Below are 19,937 nucleotides of genomic sequence, written 5' to 3'. Positions count from 1 at the left end.
ACGGGAGTTTACGGGGCCGTGGGGTCATGGGGCCACGGGTGAGCGTCCTTGTGGGGGTTGAGTGACACAGGCGGTGGGCGTGAGTGTTGGGGGCGAGGTTCGGGGCCAGCGAGTGACTAATTGATTGAGTCACTCAGCGCTTGCATCCTCACCCGGTGGTAACTGCCAGACACTCTTGCAAATGTTTCACATTAGCAGGAGCCCTGTGAGGTGTTACGATGATTATTTTCGTGTTATAGAGAGAAAACGGTACAGTGTGGCTTGGCAACCTGTCCAAAGTCCCGTAGGTAGCAAACCCGAGGAATCCTTTTTCTTTTCCTGTACTTTGTTTATCATGTTTATTGTTTCCAGTGTGTCTCTTCCTCCAGACTAGAAATCTGGAGCTGGGAATTTGAGATTTTGTTCACTGATGGATTTGCAACACGGAGAACCGGCTCATGGAAGGCACTCATTTCTTCAGTGAATAAAAGTGGCACAGCAGTCAATCAGTTGATTCCAAAGCCCGGATTCAGGAAGGCAGGGTTTCCCTCACTGAGGATAATTGAGCTGTGCATGAATGTTAACTCTTAAAACTAGAATGAGGGGTTGTCCCTCTTCTGTTGGGTAAAAACCTTTGGGTTTCACTCAACTTCACTGCATGGAAGGGAGCATAGGTGTTGCTAATTGAATCTCCTGTGGTCATTGTGTTTCCAGGGTCAGAGTGCAGACCTGAGACCACTGCTCACCCACTTCAGACTCCAGTTTATCTGTGCCCCGGCTTCCCCACTTAGTCGCAGAAGACTTAGGCTGAGGCCCCAGGAAGAGGTGAGTTCCCTGGGTCACAGGCAGAGATCTAGTGCTATAGTGATGGCCCCAACTGGGGTGTGTTTGTCTCTGAATCCCTTGGTCCTGCCGCCTTGGACACAACAGAGGTACGCTGAGCTGAGGCGAGTTGGAGGAGAAGCCTCAGCAAGAGCCCAGACCCAGATCCTCAGAGCAGAGAAAGGAGGCTCACGGGACAGCAGGTCCTAGAAGAGCTGGACCCATAGTGGCCTTTGTCCCTCACTTCAGCTGAGACAGAGCAAAGCTGGCTCAACTTCCAGATGCCATGGAGGACCATGTGACAGTGCAGTTTGATTCCTGCTGGAGGAGGGACAGGTGAAAGTCACAGGTGGATGGAGGCATGGATGTCCCCCATGGGGGCAGGTGCCCTGCTGTAGTACCTGCAAAGGCGGGATGAGGCTGGGAAGGATCACAGCCAGCCACAGAGGATTGGCCTCTCCTAGCACACCTTTTTGTGCACCCCCGTGCTTCCTTCTCTTGCCATTGGCTATTTCTGAATTTGAGTCAGCCCCACACCATCAACCAGGCACCTGCTTCCAGGGGAAATGCTGAGTGTCCCTTCATCCTGACCAAAGTGCAGAAAATATATTTTTAGTTTATAGAATTTCAGAGTAGTCTCTAGGTATGCTGTCATCCAGCTCTGCTGCCTTATTTCAATGCTTAATGAAACTGGGTCTGAGGACATGACTTGTTAACCTACACGGAGCTGAACCCTGTTGTCCTGATGGTATCACAGTGATTGCTGCAGCATGAAATGGTTACTCTGCACAGAATCTCCTTGCTGGAACTTTCTTTTGAAAATCTGCCAAAGAAGGAGGAGCATGGCAGTCAAAATGGAAATCGTGGGAAAGGAGGAAGTGGTGGGGTGGGAGCAGGGTAGGTGGCCAGTTAGAGAGGTGGATGCAGGGAAGCAGGCACAGTGGTTTTTAACCCCTCACAGAACTGACAGTGCTTGGCTGTTACCCACCCAGCCCTACACCTCTCCTTCCCTGCGGCCCTTTGAGCCCTGGTTGGGCTCCTTCCTCCAAACCACATCAAGAGATCCTACTCATACACACTTGGAGAGTGTCTTTTCACCTCTAGGGCTCCGTTTGATAAGAAGTGATTTTTTAATAAATTTTAATTTTTGTTTCATTAGTAATTAATATTCCTTGTCAAAAATGCAAATAAACAAGAAAATTAAAATCACCGAACAGTGTAACCAATGTCAGCATTTGAATAAATGCTGTTTGAGGTCAGGCGCGGTGGCTCATGCCTGTAATCCCAGCACTTTGGGAGGCTGAGGCGGACGGATCACCTGAGGTCAGGAGTTTGAGGCCAGCCTGACCAACATGGTGAAACCCCGTCTCTACTAAAAATACAAAAATAATTAGCTGGGCATGTTGTTGCATGCCTGTAATCCCAGCTACTTGGGATGCTGAGGCAGGAGAATCGCTTGAACCCGGGAGGTAGAGGTTGCAGTGAGCTGAGATCATGCCACTGCACTCCAGCCTGGGCAATAAGAGCAAAACTGCATCTCAAAAAAAAACAAAGAATAAATGCTGTTTGAGACTTCATATTTGTACATATTGCTTAACAAAAATGAGATTACACTGCAGTGGCTTTGTTGGAACCTCCTTTTAAACACCCAGGAACTGAAAACAAAGTTCAGAAACCATCTTTAAAGCCTGTGTAGTATGCTTGTTTTGCACGTGTCATATTTTTTTACTAAGTCCCCTTTGCTGCACATTTAGTTGCTTCGAAGATTTTTTTATTTTTTGTTTATTTTTGAGCCAGGCTCTGACGTTGTCACACAGGCTGGAGTGCAGGGACGTGATCATGGCTCACTAACCTCGCACTCCTGGGCTCAAGAGACCCTCCCATCTCAGCCTTTTGAGTAGCTGGGACTACAGGCATGCACCACCACACCAGCTAATTTTTTTAATTTTCAGTTTTGTAGAGACAAGGCCTTGCTATATTGTCTAGGCTGGTCTTGAACTCCTGGCCTCAATCAATCCTCCTTCAGCGCCCCCCGCATGCAGGGATTATAGGCACATTTTTCATAGTGGAAATGACAATAGTGAACATTTTGCATCTTTGTACTAGGAATAGAACTCTTGAGATAAAGGAGATGTTAAGTTGTTACTGGTTTCTGACATGTAGATGGCTTTGGACACAAGTCATACATCTGTCCAGTAAGAGAGACAAAGTTTCATGTGCAAAACCCACATGATCTTAGTAGCATCCCATGGAATAGGCTGAAGCTACCAGGCCTTATTTTTAGATGATTCTTCCCAGGGTGCAAAGGTAATTATTATTAGGGTGGTGATGATGATCTTATGTCTATACCCACTGAACTCAGCCCTTCTAATTCTGTATTTGTAGATCTCTATCCTTTGCAGGAGCACAACAAGATGGCCATGTCCCAGGTGAGTTCTAATGTACCCCTATTTTTTTTCCAGTGAAATTGAGGCAAAGTTTGGAATCTATATAATAAACTTGAAAATACCAATTATCCCCTCTTCTCTGGCTGTTTTCTGTTCAACTTGTCCTCAGCCTCTGGTTTCTCTAATCCTTCCCCTCACCAGGAGAGAGGAAAAACAAAAAGATACCTCTCTCTACTTGTTCTTCCAGAAACTGTACCTCATCTTTTCTTCTTCTCAGAGAAGAATTGTTTAAATACATAGATTCACCTTGCTTTTTCCTCTTTCTTCACTTCTAGATCGCTTGGTCTTTTTTACTATGTTTAAGAGAATAAGTTTGTGTATAATGTTTTAATGTACATAGAAGAAACTAGTAGCCAATAAAGTTTCTATTCCTTCTCCCCCCAGTACCACGTTCCTCCTTAGAGATGTCCACTGTTAACAGTTGGGTGAAACTGTGGGGTAGATGCATTTATGTCAGTTTAATGAACTAAAAATGTACACGTATTTTTTTTTATGCTTTTACACAAATGGCATCATATTCCCATACCCATCTTGCTTTCTGAACCTGATTATATCCTGGGTGGTGTTCCTTGTCAATATATAAAGATTGTTTTAATTCCTATTTCATAGTATGGATGTATCATGTAACTATTTTTCTATTCACAGATATTTAGGTTTTTAATTTCTTTTTCTTTTTTTTTTTTTGTGACGGAGTTTCGCTCTCGTTGCCCAGGCTAGAGTGCAATGGTGCGATCTCGGCTCACTGCAACCTCCGCCTTCCAGGTTCAAGCGATTCTCCTGCCTCAGCCAACCGAGTACCTGGGATTACAGGCATGTGCCACCATGCCCAGCCAATTTTGTATTTTTAGTAGAGATGAGGTTTCTCCATGTTGGTCAGGCTGGTCTCGAACTCCCGACCTCAGGTGATCTGTCCACCTCAGCCTCCCAAAGTGCTGGGATTACAGGTGTGAGCCACCGTGCCTGGCCTTTTTTTTTTTTTTTAAATGGAGTTTTGCTCTTGTCGCCCAGGCTGTGGTGCAGTGGCGTGATCTCGGCTCACTGCAACCTCTGCCTCCCAGGTTCAAGCGATTCTCCTATCTCAGCCTTCCAAGTAGCTGGGATTACGTGCACGTGCCACCACGCCCGGCTAATATGTGTATTTTTAGTAGAGACGGGGCTTCACCATGTTGGCCAGGCTGGTCTCGAACTCCTGACCTCAGGTGATCTACCCACCTCGTCCTCCCAAAGTGCTGGGATTACAGGCATGAGCCACTGCACCTGGCCTAATTTCTTTTTACTATTGTATACAGTACCTCATGAACAATTTTCTCTGTGTCTACTTGCTCTGTAGTACCAGTGTTTATGGAGGTTATACCTGGAAGTCAGATTTTGACTAAAAGGTAGTGAGACTTAAATTTGCCCTCCGAAATCCTTCATAATTACTCCTTTCACTAAATGTAAAGACTAGATAATTTCTGTGTTCCATTTTTCCAGGCTATTAAAGATGAAAAGGTACCCAGTTCATTTTGTGAAGCCACTTAACCTGAAATTTGAAGAGGATACTACAAAAAAGAAAATTATAGACCAGTTTCCCTTAAGAACATGGGTGTCAAAATGTAAAAATATTCTGAATAGAGCATTAAAAAATTGAACATTTAAAAGTAATGCATACGCATAGTAAAAATTCAAATGAAAGCTTTGTTCAAGAAAAGGCAAAAAGTAATTCTCCCATCCTCAAGATTCCTTCATTTTTTGGTACAGTCTTTCAGAGAATATGTATGCTTATCTGTCTGGATATATGAATCTCTTTTTTTTTTTTTTTTTTGAGACAGAGTCTCGCTCTGTCGCCCAGGCTGGAGTGCAGTGGCAAAATCTCGGCTCACTGCAAGCTCCGCCTCCTGGGTTCCCGCCATTCTCCTGCCTCAGCCTCCCGAGTAGCTAGGACTACAGGCGCCTGCAACCACGCCCGGCTAATTTTTTGTATTTTTAGTAGAGACGGGGTTTCACCATGTTATCCAGGACGATCTTGATCTCCTGACCTCGTGATCCACCCGCCTCAGCCTCCCAAAGTGCTGGGATTACAGGCGTGAGCCTCCGCACCCGGCCAGGATGTATGAATCTCTTTGTCTGCTCACTCCTCTGTGTGCTAGTTCTCGCTCTCACATGCTTTTTCTCTAACAAATTAGAGCTCATTCTGGTCCTTTTGGTCTTGTCTTCATGATCATTCCACTTTACTTGTATTTAGTTGTCCCTAGGGTTTCTTACTGCGGCACTATTGTCATTATGGTTGTGATCATTATTTGTTGTGGCTGCTTTCTTGTGCATTGTATGTATAGCAGGGTCCCTGGCCTCTATCTCTACTAGGTGCCAGTAGAATCCCTCCCCCAGTTTTGGCACCCAAAGTGTATGTAGTCATTGCCAAATATCCCCTAGGGGAGAGAATTATCCAGTGTTTAAAACCAGTGGTCTACCTTGTTTGCAAAAGCAACTGCTTGGTATTTCATTGCATGGGAACACCAATATTCATTAACCTTTCTCCTAGTGATGAACATTTAGGATATTTCTAGTCTTTTGCTGCTATAAACAGCATAGCAATGTACAGTACATTCCGTTGCCTTGCATGTGAGTATGTCAGATGTGAGATTTCTAGGTCAGATTCATGTGCATCATGAATTTTGATTCAGAACTGTCAATTTGCCCTCCAAATAGAATATACTGATGTGTACTCCTAGCAGCAGTATATGCCTTTTCACGTAAGTGGGCAATCACAGTGCATTATCCAATGCTTTGATTTTTGCCATGATGCAGCATATAAGAATAGTGCATTTTAATTCACATTTCCTGAAATTAGTGTCTTTTCATATTTTTTGTTTGTTTGTTTTTGGAGACAGGGTCTCAGTCTGTCACCCAGGCTACAGTATGGTGGCACGATCACAGCTCACTGCAGCTTCGACCTCCTAAGCTCAGGTGATCCTCCTGCCTCAGCCTGCTGAATAGCTGGGACCACAGGCGTGTGCCACCACACCTGGCTAATTTTTGTATTTTTTGTAGAGATAGGATTTTGCCATGTTGCCCAGGCTGGTCTCTAACTCCTGAGCTCAAGTGATCTACCTGTGTTGGTCTCCCGAAGTGCTGGGATTACAGGTGGGAGCCATTGCACGGGGCTATTTGTTTTTTGAGACAGAGTCTTGCTGTGTTGCCCAGGCTGGAGTGCAGTGGTGTGATCATGGCTCACTGCAGCCTCAACCTCCCAGGCTCAAGCAATCCTCCCACCTCAGCCTCCCAAGTAGCCAGGAATACAGGTACATGCCACCACACCTGGCTAATTTTTCAATTTTTTGTAGAGCTGGAGTCTTACTGTGTTGGCCAGGCTGTTCTCCAATGCCTGAATTCAAGCAATTCTCCTACCCTCGCCTTCCAGTATGGTGAGATTACAGGTGTGAGCCACTGTGCCCAGTCTTCTTTTCATTTTTTTTTAACCACCATTTGTACTTCCTTATTTCAATTATTTATTCTAGTCATTTGCCTCCTTTTCTCTTGGGTGTGGAATTAATTTGATTGCTGGATGGTAGCTCTTTATGTTAACTCAAGTAAATAAGATCTCTATCATATATGTTGCAAATATTTTTTCATACTTCATTTGCTTTGACTTGTCTTATTAATTTTGGGGAGTGGACACTTACATTTTGTTAATGTGGTCTAATTTCACAATCTTTTGTGACTTCTAGATTTCTTTTATTGCTTATATAGGATTCTGTGAGTCAAGATTATAAAAATGGTATTTCAGTTATGTGGAAAAAAGTGGTTACTGAATGATGGTGGCACAGTTGAGTATCTGTATGGAAACAAAGACTCTTCTATATCATATAAAAGTGAATTCTAGATTGGTTGTAGACCTAAATATATATTTGAAAAATTGGGTAAAAATTTAGGAGGATATATGGATAACTTTATGCAGTGCAAGAAACTTTTTTTTTTTTTAAGATGGAGTCTCCCTCTGTGGCCCAGGCTGGAGTGCAGTGGCACGATCTCAGCTCACTGCAACCTCCGCCTCCCGGGTTCAAGCAATTCTCCCACCTCAGCCTCCCAGGTAGCTCAGACTACAGGTATGTGCCACCATACCTGGCTAATTTTTGTATTTTTAGTAGAGACGGGGTTTCACCCTGTTGGCCAGGCTGGTCTTGAATTCCTGACCTCAACTGAACTGCCTGCCTCAATCTCCCAAAGTGCTGGGATTACAGGCGTGAGCCACCACTCCTGGCCCTGCAAGAAACATTTTTAATGAAGATGGAAAACCCAGAAATCATAAAGGGAAATATTGTCAGATTAGACTGCATTAAAATGTTAAAACCTGTAGAGTCAGAAGACGTATTTGAAGCTGAGAGAAAATACCTGCAATGCATATAATACACAGAGGATTTATGTATGTAATATGAACAATGATTAAAAAACGAAAAAATGTGGTAGAAAGGAGTCAAAAGATAAGGCAGGAAATTTATAAGAAAAAAATATGATGCCATTTGAAAGCATATTTACTTTTTCCAGTTTTCAAGCCAGGAAAACAGGGCCAATTTTCATTCCTCCCTTTCTGTTGCATTCCAACAAACGAACCCAGTCTCAGCCCTTCTACTGTTTGCCTTTCAGAATTTTTTTTGTTTTATATATATACAAAACCACAACATTTTGCATGGGTTGTTTTTAATGAAAATATGCTCCTACTGTGCTTTTCTGAAATTTGCTTTTTTTTTTTTTTCATTTAGACAAAAGTATCCCAGGCATCCTTATGTGTGAGTCAATTTTTTTTTTTTTTTTTTTTTTTTTGAGACAGAATCTTGCTCTACAGGCTGGAGTACAGTGGTGCGATCTCGGATCACTGCAACCTCCACCTCCCGAGTTCAAGAGATTCTCCTTTCTCAGCCTCCTGAGTAGCTGGGATTACAGGCTCACGCCACCACGCCCAGCTAATTTTTGTATTTTTAGTAGAGATGGGGTTTTGCCATGTTGGCCAGGCTTGTCTCAAACTCCTGACCTCAGTTGATCCACCTGCCTCGGCCTCCCAAAGTCCTAGGATTACAGGCGTGAGCCACCACACCCATCCTGTGTGAGTCAATTTTTATCATGACAGTTCCAGAGTATAGATGGAGCAATTTATTTAACTACTCTCTAGTCCTAGTCCACATGCAGATTATTTACCAATCAGGGGTCATTTTTCTCATAAGCAATGTCACCTGGTAATACAGCTGTTGTTCTACCATTTTGGGGTTCCCAGGAACACAGGACATTTGGGTTTTCTTTCTTTTTCTTTTATTTTTTTCTTTTTCCTTTTTTTTTTTTTTTTTTTTGAGACAGAGTTTCACTCTGTTGCCCAGGCTGAAGTGCAGTGGCATGATCTTGGTTCACTGCAACCTCAGCCTCCTGGGCTCATGCAGTTCTTCCACTTCAGCTTCCTGAGTAGCTGGGACTACAGGCACAAACCACCATGCCCAGCTAACTTTTTTTTTTTTTTTTTGAGACGGAGTCTTGCTGTTGCCAGGCTGGAGTGCAGTGGCACAATCTCAGCTCACTGCAACCTCTGCCTCCTAGGTTCAAGCGATTCTCCTGCCTCATCCTCCTGAGTAGCTGGGACTACAGGTGCGTGCCACCATGCCCAGCTAATTTTTGTATTCTTAGTAGAGACAGGGTTTCACCATGTTGGCCAGGATGGTCGCTCGATCTCTTGACCTCGTGATCCGCCTGCCTCAGCCTCCCAAAGTGCTGGGATTATAGGAGTGAGCCACTGCGCCTAGCCCTTTTTTATTTTTGTAGAGATGGGGTTTCACCATGTTGCCCAGGCTGGTTTCAAACTCCTGAGCTCAAGCGATCCACCTGCCTTGGCCTCCCAAAGTGCTGAGATTACAGGTGTGAGCCACTGTGCCAGGCCTTTTAGAGCTTTCTTCTACTTTTTGCTAATACGAATAGGACTGCCTTGGACATCCTTACGTACACATAAATATTTCACTAGAATAGAGTCCTGTAAATGCAACTGCTGGTTAAAGTAAGAAACAAATACCTTTAATAGGTATAGCCAAATTATGTATCAATCAGCCTTTATATGAGAGTATTTAATTTCTAATACTCTTCATCAGCAGTGACTCTTATGGATAAAAGACAATATCTTATTGTTTAATGAGCATATATGTGAATTTTAGTGATGTTTATAATCTTTTTGTGTTTCTAGGCCTCTAACATTTCTGTTGCTATGAGCATTTTATTCATACTGTTGGGCTGTCTCTTCTTACTGATGTGTTAAAGGTATAGGGTAAAATCCTAGAAAGGCCATTGCTTTGTTAAACCGTATTTGTAATGTAAAATTTGATATATATTAACCAATTATTCCTCCCAAAAATGCTGTAAATAGTTTATAACTTCCTTGGTGTTTTTTCTACATACTTGACTGTACTAAGTATTATCAACCTTTTTAGTGTTTAAGAATATGAAAGGGATACATGGTAAGTTATATATTTATTTTATATTCATTCAGTTATATGTTAGGTTGTGGTCTTTTTCATAATGATTTGTTAGAATTTTAGTGTATAAAGGAAATTAGCCCATTGTTTTGTATATTTCAAATACTTTTCTCACTTTGATATTGATGTTTCATAATATAATTTTTGGCCACGTGCTGTGGCTCATGCCTGTAATCCCAACACTTGGAAGGCTGAGGCAGGAGGATTGCTTAAGCTCGGGAATTTGAGACTAGCCTGGGCAACATGGCAAAACCTTGTCTCTACAAAAAATACAAAAATTAGCTGGACGTGGTGGTGCGTGCCTATAGTTCCAGCTACGAGGGAAGCTGAGGTGGGAGGATCGCTTGAGCCCAGGAGGTCGAGGCTGCAGTGATCTGTGAGCATGCCACTGCATTCCAGCCTGGGCAACAAGAGCAAGACCCTGTCTCCAAAAAAAAAAGAAAAAAAATTCATTCTGCTATTTAGAAATTTCTAATGTCTAGGCAGTTGTGTTGATCAGTCTGTGACTGTATGTCTCCTGAATTTGGGGATTGCTTAGAAAGGCTTTTAGCCGGCTGGAAGCGGTGGCTCACGCCTGTAATCCCAGCACTTTGGGAGGCTGAGGTTGGTGGATCACTTGAGGTTAGGAGTTCGAGACCAGCCTGGCCAACATGGTGAAACACCGTCTCTACTAAAAATACAAAAATTAGTTGGGTATGGTGGTGGGTGCCTGTAGTCCCAGCTACTTGGGAGGCTGAGGCAGGAAAATCACTCGAACCCAGGAGGCAGAGGTTGCAGTGAGCTGAGATCACACCACTGCACTCCAGCCTGGGCAACAGAGTGAGACTATGTCTCGAAAAAAAAACACAGAAAAGAAAGGCTTTTAGCCACTATAAAATTATAAAAACTTTGATCTATTTTATGGTTATCTTGTACACATTTAAATCTCTAAGGCTGGGTGCGGTGGCTCACACCAGTAATTCCAGCAATTTGGGAAGCTGACACGGGTGGATCATTTGAGCTCAGAAGTTCGAGACCAGCCTGGCAATATGGTGAAACCTTGTTTCTACAAAAAATACAAAAATTAGCTGGGTGAGGTGGCGTGTGCCTGGAGTCCCAGATACTTTGGGGGGCTGAGGCAGGAGGATCACTTGAGTCCAGGAGGATCGCTTGAGCCCGGGAGGTTGGGGCTGCAGTGAGCCATAATCTCACCACTGCACTCCGGCCTGGATGACAGAGGGAGACCTATCTCATCCCTGTGTAATTTATTTGAGGGTTCAGAGTGAGATGGGTAATTCAGTTTTATTGAGTTATTTTCCTCCATAAATACCTAGCCAGAAGATATGGTTTGGCTGTGTCCCCACCCAAAATCTCATCTTGAATTGTAATCCCCACGTGTCAAGGGCAGGACCAGGTGAAGGTAATGGGTCATGGGGGCGGTTTCCCCCATGCTGTTCTCATGATAATAAGTGAGTCTCATGAGAGCTGATGGTTTTATAAGCTTCTGGCATTTCCCCTGCTTGCACATCTCCTTCCTGCCACCTTGTAAAGAAGGTGTCTTGCTTCCCCTTCACCTTCCGCCATGAGTGTAAATTTTCTGAGGCCTCCCCAGCCATGCTGAACTGAGTCAATTAAACCTCTTTCCTTTATAAATTAGCCAGTCTCAGGTATGTCTTTATCAACAGCATGAGAACGGACTAATCCACCAGATTTTCCTAATGTCATCTTTTCTGCATAGATTTTATGTGTGTGTGTATATATATATACATATATATATATATATTTTTTTTTTTTTTTTGAGACAGGGTCTCACTCTGTCACCCAGGCTGGAAGACTGGAGTGCAGTGGCGTGATCTCGGCTCACTGCAACCTCCACCTCCCGGGTACAAGCGATTCTCCTGCCTCAGCCTCCTGAGTAGCTGGGATTATAGGTGATTCTCCTGCCTCAGCCTCCCGAGTAGCTGGGATTACAGGCGTGCACCACCACACCTGGCTAATTTTTGTATTTTTAGTAGAGACAGGGTTTCACCATGTTGGCCAGGCTGGTCTCGAACTCCTGACCTCAAGTGATCCACTCGCCTTGGACTTCCAAAGTGCTGGGATTTCAGGTGTGAGCCACCGTGTCTGGCTGATTTAAGATATTTTTGCTGTAACCAGCCAATGGGTTATTCCCACCCACTGCACAGTCAAAACCAATTCACTGAGACCACGGCATTGCAATAAAGAGTTTAATTGACATAAGTCTGGCCATGCCACATGGGAGATGGAGTTATTACTCAAATCAATCTCTCCGAAAATTTGGAGGGTATGGTTTTTCAAGGATAGTTTGGTAGGCCACAGATTCAGCTTCTGGGTGGGGCCATAGGACCGGTTGGTGGAGGTTGGCCAGTCCTGGTGGAGCCACTGGTCGTCAGAAATGCAAAAACTTGAAAAAATGCCTCAAAAGGCCAATCTTAGGTTCTATAATGGTGATATTATCTGCGGGAGTAATCGGGGAGTTCCAAATCTTGTGACCTCCGGAATAATAGCTGAAAATCTTTTATGTCTACATGTTAGCAGATTTTAGCCTCCTCATATCCTCCTAACCTTGTGGCCTCTCAGCTTTACAAAGGTGGTTGAGTTTTGCAGAAGGCTATTATAAGCTTGTCCAACCCACGGCCCATGAGCCACACGCGGCCCAGGATGGCTTTGAATGCGGCCCAATACAAATTTGTAAACTTTCTTAAAACATTATGAGACTTATTGTGACTTTTTTTGTGATTTTTATTTTTTAGCTCATCGGCTATCTTTAGTGTTGGTGTATTTTATATGTGGCCCAAGACAATTCTTCCAATATGGCCCAGGAAAGCCAAAAGATTGGACACCTGTGGTCTATTATCTTTTAAACTATAAAACAAATGTCTCTCAAAGTTTGCTTGGGCCAGGCCGAGGAATGATTAAGGGCAATTTGGAGGTTAAAGGCAAGATAGGGGTTGGTTAGATCAGATCTCTTTCAATGTCATAATTTTCTCACTCTTATAATTTTTGTAAAGGCAGTATCATTCTTTTTTGAACTTGACACTGCATGGTTTATTTAGTCCAATAATTTTTTTTGCGACTTAACGAGACAAAGGGTTTAAACTCCATTGATGTTTTTTCTCTCTCTCTAATGATGAATTTACCAAAACACAAAGATGTGTGACACAATTAATTGCTCATGTTTTAAACTAAGAACTATGTTTTTTCTCTTTGCTATATGATCAGTAGAATGAGTCAGTTCCCAAGACATGACCAGTTTCAAAGTGGAGTGAAAATGCAGAGGTTTTCTGCATGATACTTCTCAAAGTCACCAGGAGACTATTAAAAGATTTGAGATGAAGTAACACAGTAGTAAGATTCCTAATAGAGGAGGTTTAGTTGTTAAGAGAGTCACATACATACTTTGTTTTGTTTTGTTTTTTGTTTTTTTGAGATGGAGTTTTGCTCTTGTTGCCCAGGCTGGAGTGCAGTGGCGTGATCTCGGCTCATCACTGCAACCTCCACCTTCTGGTTTCAAGCGATTCCCCTGCCTCAGCCTCCTGAGTAGCTGGGATTACAGGCGCCCGCCACCACGCCTGGCTAATTTTTGTATTTTTAGTAAAGACGGAGTTTCATCATGTTGGCCAGGCTGGTCTCGAACTCCTGACCTCGTGATTCGCCTGCCTCGGCTTCCCAAAGTGCTGGGATCACAGGCGTGAGCCACCGCACCTGGCCACATACATATGTTTTATTTTTTTTATTTATTTTATTTTATTTTATTATTTTTTATTATACTTTAAGTTCTAGGGTACATGTGCACAGGCAGTATCATTTTTATGAAGTAACCTCTGACACTCTACTCAGAGGATCTGTTAGTGGTTATTAACTTTCATCATCGTTGTCATATTTAGCTCTGTGTGACTAGAAACGTGACAATGGAATGATGGTTGTTTTACTGGGTCTGAGAGATAAGGAAGGAAACCCAAGTTTTTCCTACTGTCTACTCTCGCTTGACACAACACTCCTGACACGAGATGTAATCCCAGGCTCCAGGCTGTTTACCCAAATACCAAGTTGTTCTCCAGTGGACACCAGCTGGGTCTCCTCTAAGTCAATTCCATTCTGACACCATCTACCTGGAGTTAGCGTCAGCTCCCACAGGTTGAGGCTTAGTCCCACAAGACTGCCCCCACCTGAGATGCCAGTCTCGAGTAGGGTATCATCTATACATCTGATTGATGGGACACAAATCAGGGGTTCCCTTGACTCCCCCCTGGTGTTTGATTAATTTGCTAGAGTGAGTCACAGAACTAACAGAAACTGAATTTCCCCTATTTGTTATAAAGGATATTACAGAGGATACAGATGAACACCCAGATGGAAGAGATGCATAGGGCAAGGGATGTGGGAAGGTCCACGGACCTTTCATGCCCTCTCTGGACTCACTACCATCCGGGAACCACCAAGTGTTCAGCTGTGTGGAAGCTGTCTGAACCCACCTAGTCCTTTGGTTGTTGTTGTTATTGTTGTTTTTGAGAAACAAGGTCTTGCTCTGTCCCCCAGGCTGGAGAACAGTGGTGCAGTCTTGGCTCACTGCAGGCCCAACCTCCTGGCCTCAAGTGATCCTCCCTTCTCAGCCACCCTTAGTGCTGGGATCACAGGAGCCAGCCACCACACCCAGCCACAGTGGGGTTTTTATGGAGGCTTCATCACAGAGGCATGATCATCATTGGCCCTTGGTGATCAACTCAACCTTCATCTCCTCTCCCCTCCCAGGAGTTTTGAGGATGGAGATGAAATTCCCAACCTTCTAATCCTGTCTGGTTTTCTGGTGACCAGCTTCCATCCAGAAGCTACCTAGGGGCAGCCAGCTAACAGTCATCTCATTAGCATATAAAAGATACTTTGATCACTTCAGAGGCTATTCCAAGGGTTGCAGGAGCTTCTTGCCAGGAGACAGGGCAAAAACCAAATATATATTTCACAATATCAAACCAGGTGACATTACTCCAGATAAAATTGACTCTGGATTGGTAAACAAACTGCATCTGGACTGGAGGACTGAGTAAACTATGACTGGCTGGTAGGAAGCCATGGATTGGGGTTTTCTGAGCACATTGTCACTCAGTGATATGTAACTGGGCCCATCTTTTGCTGGGATCCTCGAAGCCATGCCGCTGGGACCATTACAAGAGATACTGGTCTATGGAACAGGTTAGGGCTTCCAAGCAACATCATCCTAGCACTCAGCAGTGTGGTTTTGTTCCCCAGCACTGGAGCTATCACGCGGGAGGGGCAGATTGGGCTAACAGCTCCTGGATTGCTCTGAGAAGCCCTCCTGCTGGAGAAACCTGCCTGTCCCCGCCCTCTGGCACGCTGGCTTTCCTGCCCCTCTCCTTCTGCACAGCTGGGTAAACTGGTGCCACTGTGGCCGATTTGGGCCTTATGGGTGCAGCGAGTGGCTTGAATTGAAGGCCACCAAGTGTGGGCGTTACAGGATAGGATCTGGAGCAGAAACAGGCCGGTTATTAGTCTTTGCGAGGAATTGGGGGCACTTGTAGAAGTGGGTTCTTGTTTGGTGGTGACAAGGCCAAGCACAGACCTTTCCCCTTTTGCTTCAGTCAGCTGCCCAGGCCACAGACCTCTGGCTTCCTGTTCTTTGTTTCATGATTGATGAGTGAAGGTTAGAACGGTTTGTCATGATTGATTAGCTATGTTTAGAACTGTTTGTTGTAGCTCTGTGTCCCCTGCAAGGCCTGCTCTGTCAGCGCTAAGCAGAATTGACTTCTTCCTTTGTGGACAACCCGGACCCCATCCTACATCTGTCACTGTCCCTGTGAGGCAGGCTTCCTCGCTGCCTCTGTTTCATCTATGAGTGTCTAAGTGTCGCTTTTCTCCCTCCGCTAACCTGAAGCTCCTTGAGTTTAAGAGGTGTCTTTTTTTTTTTTTTTTTTTTTGAGATGGAGTCTCGCCCTGTTGCCCAGGCTGGAGTGCAATGGCGTGATCTTGGCTCACTGCATCCTTCGCCTCCTGGGTTCAAACGATTCTCCTATGCCAGCCTCCTGAGTAGCTGGGATTACAGGTGCCCGCCACCATGCCCAGCTATTTTTTGTATTTTTAGTAGAGATGGGGTTTTACCATATTGGCCAGGCTGGTCTTGAACTCCTGACCTTGTGATCCACCCACCTAGGCCTCCCAAAGTGCTGGGATTACAGGCGTGAGCCATCACGCCCGGCCAAGGTGTCATTTTGTATCAATCTTTATGTCACAGGACTTACCAGCCTGGCCTCTATTCAGTAAACATGTGTTGAATGAATGAATTTCCAGGGTAAGATATTTCTCATACTCTATCTCTTTCTCCTATGAAGTTCAAAATGATTTTAGTCATATACTCTATGTAATATACTATGCCAAACTGACTAGTGACTGGCATAAGAACAGTTATATAAAGAAAGGCCAGCGTGGATGCGGGAGCCAGACTGCGTGGATTCGAATCCCTCATTCTTGGCTGTGTGACCCGGGCTGGTTACTTAGGCTCTTTGTGCCTCACACTTTTCATCTGTCAAGTTCCTTCTAGGGTGGCGGCGAAGATTGAAATCTTTAGTACATGTAAAGGACTTCAAAGGGCACAGAGTAAGCCCTCCATGTGCATGAGTGCCCCAGGCTGGTCCTGGGGTGCTAAAGAGGAATGTGCCGTTACAGGAATCATTGACCTTCAAGGACGTGTTTGTGGACTTCACCCTGGAGGAGTGGCAGCAACTGGACTCTGCCCAGAAGAACCTCTACAGGGATGTCATGCTTGAGAACTACAGCCACCTGGTGTCCGTGGGTGAGGGACCGCGCCACAGGGTGATGCAGAATGCCTCCAGTACTGTGTTTCTTTCTCAGCTGCTCCAAGCTCTGGGGTCTAGGAACAATGAGTGTGGGTTACCACCCTCAGTGAGTTTGGGTTACTGCCCACTGTGTAGTATTCGTAGTCTCCTTTGGACACTGGAGAGCGTATTGGTGCCCTTGCTCGCTATGTGAATGTTCTGTACTGAGGGGCAGATAGCTGTGTGCATGGGGCCATCACCGAGGCCGTGCCACCTTCAGCCTGCAGGGGTGGGCCTAGGTTCTGGAATTCCTTAGCATTAATAACAAAGTCCTATGTCATGTCCCCTAAACAGGGCATCTAGTTGAGAAGCCAGATATGATCTTCAGGTTGGGACCAGGTGAAGAGTCCTGGATGGCAGATGGAGGGACCCCGGTACAGACCTGTGCAGGTGAGGACAGGCCAGGTGAGTCAGGCCAGGGAAAAGGGACCAGGTTGGTTGGTGAGAGCTTGGCCTCTGGGATGTGCTCAGGAGCCCTTCTCAGAGCCTCGGACTTGTGGACATGCCTAGGCTCTGATGAGCAGAACTGTTGTCATGTCCAAATGAGGCTTCTGCCTGGCCGCCGGTTACAGTCTCTGTGTTCTTTGCTTGGCATTCACATAGATTGTGGCCACTCTTGTTCTGAGATCCCATTTCTACCTTCCAGCCTCCTGGCTTGTTAGTGAGAAGTGCCAAGCCCCTTCTCATTCCTCTCACCCTGTCCTTTCTGGAAGCTTTTAGAACTTTTTCTCCCTTCTTGTGCTTATGTATTTTTACCAGACTAGATGCAAATGTCAGCATTTCCTCTTTATTGGGCATACTGTGGGCCCTTTCAGGCTGAAAGTTGGAGTCTTTTTTTTTTTAGACTCAAGGAAATTATCATACATTATTTTTTGGAGTTGGTATAGGCAACAAAGCTTTGCTAGTGACCTTTACTCTACCCAGCCTGGTACCCACCATGTTCTTGCCTGCTCTTATTTTGTGGTAAACACTAAACCTCACACCGTTTTCTATTTTCTCTTTGTATTCCTTCCCAGACTCTTACAAATCTGACTTGATACCACCTGTTTTCAGATTCCTCCTGTTTTCAGTACCTTCCTCCCACTCAACTCTTGTTTTTTATATTATCTCTTTATTTATTCAAAAATAAACTTGAGAGAACATTATTCCCAGGTTGGAATACTTTATAAAACACTGCTAAACTGTTTTCCAACATGGCTATACCACTTTTTTTTTCCACTAGCAATGTATGTGAGTTCCATGTGTTTCACATCCTTGCCAGCACTTGGTATTGTTAGTGTTAGTCCTTTTTTCTAGTAGGTGTGTAGGGGGATCTCATTGTGATTTAATTTTTCATTTTTCTAATGATGAATATTGTTGAGCCCTTATTTGCTATCTTTATATCTTCTTTGTGGAAGTATTTGTTGTAATCTTTTGCCATTTTTCTTTGCTATTAAATTGTAAGGTTCTTTATATATCTTTTTTTTTTTTTGAGATGGAGTCTTGCTCTGTTGCCCAGGCTGGAGTGCAGTGGTGCAATCTCAGCTCACTGCAACCTCGCCTCCTGGGTTCAAGCAAGTCTCCTGCCTCAGCCTCCCGAGTAGCTGGGATTACAGGCACCCGCCACCATGCCCAGCTAATTTTTGTATTTTTAGTAGAGACGAGGTTTTGCCATGTTGGCCAGGCTGGTCTCGAACTGACCTCAGGTGATCCACCTGCCTTGGCCTTCTGGAGGGCTGGGATTACAGGTGTGAGCCACTGCGCCCAGCAGGTTCTTTATATATTCTTGATGCAAGTCCTTTAAGTATGTACTCTCAGATTATGGCTTCTTTTTTTCTTAACTGTGCTTTGTAGAGTAGACGTTTTTAATTTTGATAAGGCTGAGTTTATCAAGTTCTTTTATGGTTCATGCTTTTTGTATCCTATCTAACAAATCTCTGACTCAGAGCAATGGAGATTTTTCTCCTATGCCTTCTTTCAGAAGATTTATAATTTTAGCTCTTAAATTTAGACCTATGACAAAGAATGAGTTAAGTTCGTAAATCTGACATGAGGTGAGGGTCAGGGGGCTTTTTGCATATGTATATCCAATTTTTCCAGCAGCATTTTTGAAAATAATCTTTGTTGTTGTTGTTGTTGTTGTTGTTGTTGTTGATGACTTACTTTGCCATCGTTGCTGATAACCTTTGAATGGCCGGGCACAGTGACTCAGACTTGTCATCCAAGCACTTTGGGAGGCTGAGGTGGGAGGATAAGTTGAGCCTAGGAGCTTGAGACTAGCCTAGGCAACATAGTGAGCCCCCGTCTATAAAATATTTTAAAAATTTGCCAAGCATGATGGCATGCACTTGTACTCCCCACTACTTGGGAGGTTGAGGTGGGAGGATTGTTTGAGCACGAGAGGACGAGGCTGCAGTGAGCCGTGATCATGCCACTGCCACTCCAGCCTGGGGTATAGCAAGACCCTGTCTCAAAAAAAACCAAACAGTTGAACAGAGATGTGTCTGTCTATACATCATTAATACACTGTTTAATTACTGTAGCCTAACGTTAAGTGTTCAAATCAGGAAGTATGAATTTTCCAACTTTGTTCTTCCTTTCCTAATGTTTTGCCTATTCTAGGTCCTTGGTATTTTTATATAAATCTTAGAATCAGCTTGTGAATTTGTACACAAAAGCCCGCAGGGATTTTTGTATGGGATTACACTGAATCTGTGGATCATTGATATACTGACAATATTGAGTCTTCCAATTAATGAATAGCATGTATCTCTATTTAGATCTTCTTAAATTTTATCTCAATGTTTTGTAGTTTTGAATGCATAAGTCTTTCACATTTTGTTTAATTAATACCAGCTTTTTTTGTTCTTATAAGATACTATAAGTGGTATTTTGTTTAATTTCAATTTCCCATTGGCCAGTACTATCTTATAGAAATGCCATTGATTTTTGTATATTGATCTTGTACCCTGGGACCTTTCTAAGTGTACATATTAAAACTTGTAACTTTTTTGTAGATAGCTTGTAACTTTTTTGTAGATAGCTTGACATTTCCTATGTAAACAATGATGTAGTTGTAAATAAAGACAGTTTTATTTCTTCCTTTCCAATCTGGATGTCCTTTACTTCTTTTTTTGCCCTCTTTTTTTTTTTTTTTTTTTGAGAAGGAGTTTCGCTCTTGTTGCCCAGGCTGGAGTGCAATGGTATGATCTTGGCTCACCACAACCTCCGCCTCCTGGGTTCAAGCGATTCTTCTGCCTCAGCCTCCCAAGTAGCTGGGATTACAGGCATGCACCATCATGCCCAGCTAATTTTTTTTTTTTTTTGTATTTTTAGTAGAGATGGGGTTTCTCCATGTTCATCAGGCTGGTCTCGAA

At 43.9% G+C, this 19,937-nt stretch overlaps 1 protein-coding gene across 5 annotated transcripts in view; it reads left to right on the top strand.

Annotated features, from left to right (window-relative positions):
- Window positions 1–19,937, top strand: part of ZNF674 (zinc finger protein 674) — a 46,916-nt gene that overhangs the window by 155 nt on the left and 26,824 nt on the right. For 2 of the 5 annotated variants that reach the window (XM_063703307.1, XM_063703306.1), the window contains exons 2-4: window positions 694–804; window positions 16,412–16,538; window positions 16,876–16,971. In XM_063703307.1, the coding sequence (XP_063559377.1) occupies window positions 16,505–16,538; window positions 16,876–16,971 (130 nt within the window). In that variant the 5' untranslated portion in view covers window positions 694–804; window positions 16,412–16,504. Of the gene's footprint in view, window positions 1–693; window positions 805–3,186; window positions 3,231–16,411; window positions 16,539–16,875; window positions 16,987–19,937 lie in introns of all 5 variants that reach the window. The other 3 variants (XM_019019068.4, XM_004064048.5, XM_063703305.1) reach the window with 3 other exon arrangements.

The sequence above is a fragment of the Gorilla gorilla genome, chromosome X (assembly GCF_029281585.2).
Source record: "Gorilla gorilla gorilla isolate KB3781 chromosome X, NHGRI_mGorGor1-v2.1_pri, whole genome shotgun sequence".
In the NCBI taxonomy this organism is placed as follows: domain Eukaryota; kingdom Metazoa; phylum Chordata; class Mammalia; order Primates; family Hominidae; genus Gorilla; species Gorilla gorilla.
This window is presented reverse-complemented; position numbering and strand designations above follow the sequence as displayed.